Genomic DNA, 8,737 nt, shown 5'->3' on the forward strand with positions numbered 1-8,737 from the left:
GCATTAAATCCTCTTGAGTAACATGAGTCTGTGAATATGATGCAGGTGGATGTTGTGACGATACACATGAACTTAAAGGTAAAAATGATTCCACATTAGGAATAAAAGATTCAGTTCCAGGCTTTCTCTTCTTTAAAACATTGGTATCAGGAGGCGTAGTAGATGTACTCGATTTCGATCTCGAGTCGTTATATACTTTCATCTTGGCCATTGATACAGCAATTGCAGTGTCAAGCTCCATTTGTTCCTTTTTCTTCCTCAGATCCTCCTCTTCTTTCTGCAGTGCATGTTTTTGCTGTAACATTTTCTGACGTGCCAACAAGGCTGCCATATAGAAGATAGAAGATCGACTGCATTGAGATCCATGAGTTGTATTACTAGACGACGTTTTCCTGCTCACATTAGAAACACTGTCTGTTGGTTGTATTTGAGACTGTACTTCATCACGGCCAGCTTTAAGGTTCTGATATTCACTTGGATCCTGCATATTGTGAAATGATGAAACTGGTTCAACTGAAGATGGAGGTATAAGAGGATTATCCATTGGCTTTGTACAATGTAAAATGGAGAGTGATGAGCCAAGATGGCCTGGAGTAGAACTTGATTCTGTAATTTGAGCACTTTGCCTGGGAGTTTCCACTTCATTCATCCATTGTTCCACATCTTCCACAAATCCATCATTGCGCTTACATATTGATTCAAACCACTCCGTTTGTTTTAGTTCATCGGGAGGGAGAAACACCAGTATCTTTTTGTGCAACACAGATACATCATCCCTTAAACATTTCAAAGATATCAACATTGAACGCACTTGTGGAGCATTGTCATCACATTTCATGAGGTCTTTCATAGATAAAATCATGCTCTTCATTTTATTCACCATAGCCTTGCGATCCTTTTGCAATCCCTCCATTTTGACTGCCAAGGCCTTTGCAGTAGGCTTAGGCTCTCTCGCTGCTCTCAACAGCGTTCTCAGGCTCCTCTACATTCATTTCGCCCACAACACGATCCACATTCATCAAACAGCACCGTACTCAAAGCGCATTAATCAATCCAATAATTTCATGAATGGGCGCAGCACCACCGCGCGATAACAAGTACGTAGCAACTTTGCACCTTGTTTCACAATCACAAGCCAATCCAATCCATAATGCGATACACAAACTTCACGCAGCAACACGGGCGTCTTCACATTCAATAATCAGCAACGCTGTAGCCATACTTAGCAAAGCCGCTAACATACCTCTTCTGTGGTCATTGTTTGCTTCGGTGTGCGTCCGTGTTTCATGTTCTGCATGCAGAGAAGTCCTTTCCAATGATCCACGATCCCAATGATCCAAGATCCCAGTGATCAAATCCAACAGCAATCATTTTCTGTTGACTAAACTGTAGCAGCAACCAGTAGCCGCTAAGAGGCTGAGTAGAGGGAGTTAAAGATGACGCGTTTCAGTTGCTTTCAGGTGCTTTATTGTGATGTTTAGCAGAATGATGGCAAGATGAAATAATCTCCAAAAAATAGAAAAAGAAGTAACTGTAAATTAACAAGAAACGTTCAAAGGAAATGTATATCCAAAGAAATGAAACGTACGAAACGAAACGGTCAACAGAAAGTGAGTGTCCCCGCTACTCACCCCCTTTCCACCTGCATCCACACGCAAACTCCCAGATTATATGCACCTGTGGACACCAAGTGACGTAACAAACGAAAAGTGGCAATTGCAAAATAAAAGACATCAAAACCTTACCGGGCACTTACAATATGTAATAGGACCAACGTTTATATCCAGGTCACTTGGTGCCCGGAGTATTGAATCGGCGTTCGATAAATTTTAATGAACATTGAGAAGATCTCCAGTTTTCCCTATGCACTTTTAAATTCACCTGCCTCCAGTTAAGCTGTGTTATGTGTTTTTTGTACTTTTGTCTTTAAGCTTGTATGGTATTACATGTCTGTAACCACATTTATCTTGTGTGTGTGTGTGTGTTGAGGGTGGGGGTGTTGGGTTAGTGTTGGTGGTTCATTCACCTTAAAGCTCTGTTGGTCCACTGATTTTGAAATGCTCTAAATGCAATATGCAAAAGGGAGGTGCTCTAAAATTTAGCCAGGTCTAGTCCATGCCTATGACATGGCAGAACAAATAGAGGAAGCTCAGCAGGAAGAAAATCTGAAATAATATGGGTGCCTATTCATGACACTTTTATCATACAAGTGTCGCATACTACAAGACGTGTGTATGTACATGTGCCTATACCATTATTTCTTAATTATTAAAACATTAAAACAAGTCTGACAATTTCATATGGAAAGACTAAGTGTAATGTACTGTAGAAATACTCACTGTCAAGAAATATAAGTGTAGACTTTTTTAATAATGGGTCTGTTAAATGTGCTATTTGCACTGAAATTTAAAAAATGTTTTGTATTGTAATTCTTTCATACTGAGCCTATTGTTTCATGGAGAATTTTAATATTTTTGCGACAATGTGTAAACAAAAAATCAGAATGAGGAGCTGATGAATAAGAAGCCAGCTCCATGATGATGATGATTTATGCTAATGAATGATAAAAAAAATCATGATTAGACTTGCCATGTTTATTATCCTTTTATGCTTTTTTTTTTTTTTTTTTTTTTTTTAACACTTTAGCAATTAGTTCTATGTTGTCTTGTGTAGATATTTGTCTTTATGTAGCACCATCGCACTGGAGGAACATTGTTTCATTTTACTGTGTACTGCATCAGCTTTATATGGTCAAAATGACAATAAATGTGTCTTGACTCTTAGATTTTATTGGTGACAGTGCCTCCTCTTGAGCCTTCTTCTCCAGCTGTAAGGATGGTGGAGCTCAGTTCATCCTCCATGACATGCATGCCTGGAACCCGTAAGTTATACATAATGTGCATGACTGATTATAAGGCTGCAACCATTTGTTAAATGTGTGAACCCTATTTTAATATGTTAATAGATTTAACAGAATATAACAGAATAATGGCTCTTGAATATCTGAATTTGCTAAAATCATAATTAGAATGAAAGCAGAAACATTGAAAATTAGGCTTGTGCAGTATGTGCTTTGCCTAATAGTTTTTACACTGCTGTGATGTTTAGAATAATTTATTCAGACTATACTATAAATCAAATGTTTCAGTGGATTTTCAACTATTTTTATTAGAGATGCCACTAAAATATTTCAAGTAAAAATGGGCAAAAACAGCTCTTGTAGATTTTGGGCAATAAAGAAAAAAGGAAGGTTTTTAAATAAAATTCTTCAAACGCCTACAACAAAGTGTCAACTCTCACACTTTACAAAGAGTGCCAATTGTGAGGATAATTAGAAAGAGATTGAATATGCTTTTTAGTGTCTTTTTGTTTTTTTAACTGGACTCTGCTGCCCTCCTCCACCTGTGAATGCTCATTTTGAGTATCAACAGAGAAAATGTTGGGCAGGTGGACATTAAACAGCTCATTTGTTTATTTGGGAAATGTAGTTTTTTTCTCCTCTCACTGTTTACTACATAGTTAAAAAATCTGCAGTCCAGCTGAGTTTTTGTAATTGCCATAGTTCCTGACTGAACAGCAGGTTATATTATTATGAGCATAATTTAAAATGTATTCATATACTGACTAAATAAAAATTTCTGAAACATTATTATTATTATTATTATTATTGTTGTTGTTGTTGTTGTTGTTGTTGTTGTTTTTTGTTTAGTGAATTTTTGAAATACGACTGAATATTTCAATTATTGGGTTATCTGTATTTTTTGGGATTATTCTCTATCTGTTTTGTACATTAAAAATAAGTATAAATAAATGTTAGAAATAAATTTAAACCTATTTATAAGCATAATTGTTGGCTGTTAACAGATTTGGTCCACCTGACTTGCTCATCATCAGGCTCAGCTCATGACGATCTGGCACCTGTCATTTCCAGGCTTTTCCATGTACCCAGCAGCTGCAAAGAGGAATTTGTAGGTGAGGTCATTGTCTTCATCATACATTGTTAGCATCCTTCATGACAGTGAAATCCAAAATTATTAGTACACACACTGAGGAGGTTGGTGAGGGAACCATATGACAACCGAAAGAAGTATCAGAGTTGTACATTTCAGGAATTGAAATAATAAATATTAATCAATAAAAATAAAATTGATTATTAACTGGAAAATCCGTTGTTTTAAAAAGAAGCCATTGCTGGGTGCAGTCTGTGAAATGTGTTACCTGATTTTCAGAAAGCACCGCTGGACCTACAATTTGAATTGTATGTTACGGTATTTTTGTATTGTCTGGTCATAATTGTAAAAATATTAAAAGGGAGCCAGTACTTTGTTCTTGGATGCCTTGTTTGACAACAAAAGGTGTTATTTGTGTCAAGCATTGGGTGACTCACAACGCAACTCAGACTCTATACTGTACTGGTGCAAGGTTTAAATAAACATGTATGCCACTATACCTGGGTGCAGTGCCATTGTATTTAAAACTGTGTGTGTTGAAACACTGAATTTATTGATTAGGAGTAAGGCTGTTGTTAATATTCACTTCAGTTCTTTCCCTTGAAATAACAGTTTCATCTTGATCAAAATATTGCCTAATGACTAATGATATTGACTAATGATTTGAATTAGATGACTAAATACTTGATTTATACATAAACTCACTCTTGAACTTCTTTCAGAAGTAACTTTCAGGCTAGGCCAAAACTGAATCCTGTAGTCCTGAATCCTGTAGATCAGGGGTGTCAAACTCAAATTCACAGTGGGCCAAAATATAAAACTGAGATAAAGTCACGGGCCAAACTGAATATTTATTGAAAAATTAACTGCAACTGATATGTAATGTTCAACCTTTTTCATATGGAAACAGACTTTAGTTTTGCTTAAATACAGGATTTGGAACAACCAGAGCTTGATGTTACAAACACATAAGAAATTAAATTCGAAATAAAAGACACATCGGTGGTGTTCATTTTGCAAACTTTGACCATACACTTTTTGACAAACTCTCCCTCATTAAAGGGCCGGGCAGATTTTGCCATCTCTACTGCCACAATAAAACTCGCCTTTACAGCAGCTTCACTTTTTGTTTTTCCTTTCATGAACATAGTCTGCCGGGAAACCAGACTTTTTTCATCTCCTCTGCCCTCTGGAGCTTCTGCTTTATGTCTAGGTCCTTATACTTCTCATAATGTTTCGTTTCATAGTGTCTTCTTATGTTATATACTTTCGTTACAGATACGGTAGCACCGTTAGCTCACAAGACAAACAGGTCTGTCCTTTATATTCGTGAACAGATAATCTGCCTCCCACCTGTCTTGAAAGCTCCTTTTGTCCATCTTTCTTTTGGCCATTTTTGTGAAGGGTGGAATTATCTTGCCCAATGTGACTGTAGCATGGTTGTTAACGATTGTCAACAGAGAATGAGGGGCGCTTGCTGCTCGTGACTACGGGTCAATACAGTGGCAAGGCATTCTGGGATTTGTAGTATTAGTGGAGCATGCGGCTAGCCAGCTGTAATGCACATTTGATATGATCTCGCGGGCCAAATATAATTACACCGCCAGAGTTTGACACCCCTGCTGTAGGTGGATATTCACAGAGTTAATGAACACTGTTCAACACAATTGCCGATCTCCTTTTTCAATATACTGTAGTTTGTTCAATGTAGTCTTTAATTTTGATATTTGCAGGTTCAGAGGAGAATGAGAAGCCTGTGGTATTATGGGTGATGTACTTCAACATGCGGGATACTTCTGGCCTTGACAACAGCAGCTATAATCTTCCAAGCAACATCCATGTGTGCACAGGCCCCGATGACAGCTTGGGCAGCGATTACTCTATTAACTTGGTGAGTCTGCAAGGGGTAATAAAACAGCTGGTGGCGCATGCAAGGATAGGCTGAGAAAGTCAACAAAGATTCTGTGAAACAGAGCTAGGTGATGCCATTTTAATTAGAATTAAATGTTAAATGTTAGAATTATGTTTCCTGTGTTCTTTTTTCTTATACATTTACGTATTGTTTTGTAGTTATGGCTCTATATTACTCCTACTAATATCTTTAAAGTGATGCAAGACGCAATGTTTCTAACGTATGTCTGAACTCCTTGGTCTTTTATTATTATTATATATATAAAAATAAATCTGACCCTCGCTCCACCCTGATGTGTGACCATGCAAATGATCCCAGGGAGAATGCAATTACTCCAAAACCAATAATGAGTTGGAGTGAATCTGACTGTTATTTGCATTGTTTGCCTTTTGGTGGCCATGTTTAAAAGTCAAAAAGTGTGATGTATCTAAAAATTCTTTATGAAGACTCCTACGACTAGTTTTGCATAATATACATAATGATATGTTCACTTTTTGTTTATTTTCTCATTCAAACAAGCCATATTTAAAGGAAAAGGCTACATGCTACTGTATTTTAGTCTAATCACTATCCTAATAATAATGGTGGTGGAAAGTGTTAAAGAGAAACGGAGTTTCAGCATCCCTGTACATGATCACTAAACATTTTGGATCTAATGTGCCTTCCCAAGAATCTTGCATTTAATCCTCCAAATTAGTAAGCAATGCTGCTCATGCTGTCGCTGATTCTGTGTGTAAATGCCAGTCATATATAAACCAGACCTTTTGCATCTTTTCTGGTATATGTATATATAGTTTTATGCCCTGTTGTTTTATTCCTTATGTATTGTTCAAGCCATAAGACATAACAGAGATGCACCTTTATAAACAATGGATGTGTTTTTAATCATTTATTTATAATATTCATGCGTTGATGCAGAATCTTTGCAACAATATTGCAATGCGATCAAATTATCACTTTCCCAAAACAAGGAACGGTTAATCAATTATTTATTGCTTTAGTCATTTTAATCTTTGTTTGTGCTTGTAGGCTGAATTAGTGTTTCATCAGCTGCTACCTGATGAGGAGTTCTGTCCACCTGCTCCAAACCCTGAGGACATCATATATGATGGCGATCAGGGACAAGGGGCCATGTTTGAGAATGACAGTCAAAATGAAGGGGCTATAACTGAGGGAGAGAATGGGCCTCAGGAGAACACGCAACAAGTGTGTTGCTCAGAACCTACAGACAGTACAATACAGTGTGGGTCTGGTAATTATGACTGAATATAATATTTAAAGCCCACCCCTGAATTATAGTCCTTAATGAAATGACTATTTGTTAAGTGATTATTGTACACAAGTGACTGTCAGCTTCTCTCCTGGAGATCTACATTCTTGCATAATTTAGGCTTTTCTAGTACTTTTCCATTGCTGTCTCTAAAGTGTTAAATAGAAAATAATTGGTTTCCACACACTGCACAATTACTGTTGTTATATACAGATATGTATGTATAACCTGATGTGTGTGCCTGAAAACTTTGCTTTGGTGTTGTGCTTCTGACCACATCAGTGCTGGCTTACAAATCTACCTGCATGCAACTAAAAAGCTGCCTATCTTCAAATGAAATGCTTGTTAACTTAAATAAATATTGTTTTGTTCCCGAACAAGTTTATACATTTCAGTAACACTTAAATTCCACTGTGCATTACAGTAGACTTGTGCATGTGATTGCATGTAATTAAACAAAGAGAACACTACAGTCTGCTCAAATCATAAATATCTAAAAAGCAAATATTTTCTTCAGACTCTTCAGTATGTGATAGCAAAGTTTTTATGGCTCTAATTTACATTGTGATACAATAATTGTGATGCAACATTATGTGAAGGATACCTACACTGTGCTTTTTAAGACATTTGTTAACATTACATGAATATTTTGCAAAGTAATACTGGAGGATGTAAGGGCCACTTTGTGTCAAAATGTATCTAAAAACCTTTTATGAAAGTTCAAATTTAGTACAAAAAAGTACGAAATTACAATGGTTTATAACATATAAAGGTATAAAAGACACCAACAATTTTTTGGTCAGCTGACTTTCTTGGCAACAGAAGGTCAACTTTTGTGTGTGGACATTGTTTACTGATTTACCACTTTACTTATTTGCATTCAAAACGTTTATGCTTAACATCAAACTATTATCTACTGTCATGTAAAAAGTCTTTTTTTTTTTTTTTTGCAAAAGCTTCTTTTATTTTTTCTAAATTCTCTAACATCTATTTATAAACGATTTATGTTTATGCCCTGTGTAGGTACCCTTCAAATAAAGTGCCTATTTCAAATCTGAAAATGAGTTGCTTACCTACAATGAATTAGTTTGATGACTTTTGTGCTGCTGCAGCTGAGCAGATCATTACCTCATTAGGCCCTTATTACCTGTACACATGTTCATTTTTGCAGTTACCTAAATAACCAATCATATGGCAACAGCATATAAAGCAGAAATCAAGTTAATCTCCAGAAATGCAGGTCCTTTGTGGTGTTCCTGGTATGCAGTAATTAGTACTTACAAAAGTGGTTCTACAAAGGACAACTGGTAAATTGGTGAAAGAAGTTTTGGTTCCAAAAGCTCATGTGTGTGGGGAGTAAAGGCTAAGCCTGTCTCTTCCAAGCCCACAGGAGAGCTAATGTAGAACAACGTGCTGAAAAACTTAATGGCTATTATAGAAAAATGCGTCTGAACACACAGTGCATTGCATATACCATTCAGGGTGCCTTGCTCACCACCGAAAGCATTTACAGTGCATATGAGCATCAGAACTGGACATACAGAAATAAAAGAATGGCAAAATCATGTTTTCTTTTCCATCATGTGGATTGCCAGGGGAAGTAAT

The 8,737-nt window shown here is 36.6% G+C and overlaps 1 protein-coding gene across 1 annotated transcript in view; it reads left to right on the forward strand.

Moving 5' to 3' along the window:
• The window catches only part of chm (CHM Rab escort protein), a 57,827-nt gene extending 49,634 nt beyond the window's left edge, over positions 1-8,193 (forward strand). Inside the window, exons 12-15 of the mRNA XM_027139935.2 lie at positions 2,785-2,881; positions 3,865-3,972; positions 5,684-5,841; positions 6,892-8,193. Of these exons, the coding sequence (XP_026995736.2) occupies positions 2,785-2,881; positions 3,865-3,972; positions 5,684-5,841; positions 6,892-7,128 (600 nt within the window). The 3' untranslated portion in view covers positions 7,129-8,193. The remainder of the gene's footprint in view (positions 1-2,784; positions 2,882-3,864; positions 3,973-5,683; positions 5,842-6,891) is intronic.
• Positions 8,194-8,737: the final 544 nt, after the last annotated feature.

This window comes from Tachysurus fulvidraco, chromosome 21 (assembly GCF_022655615.1).
Source record: "Tachysurus fulvidraco isolate hzauxx_2018 chromosome 21, HZAU_PFXX_2.0, whole genome shotgun sequence".
Taxonomy (NCBI): domain Eukaryota; kingdom Metazoa; phylum Chordata; class Actinopteri; order Siluriformes; family Bagridae; genus Tachysurus; species Tachysurus fulvidraco.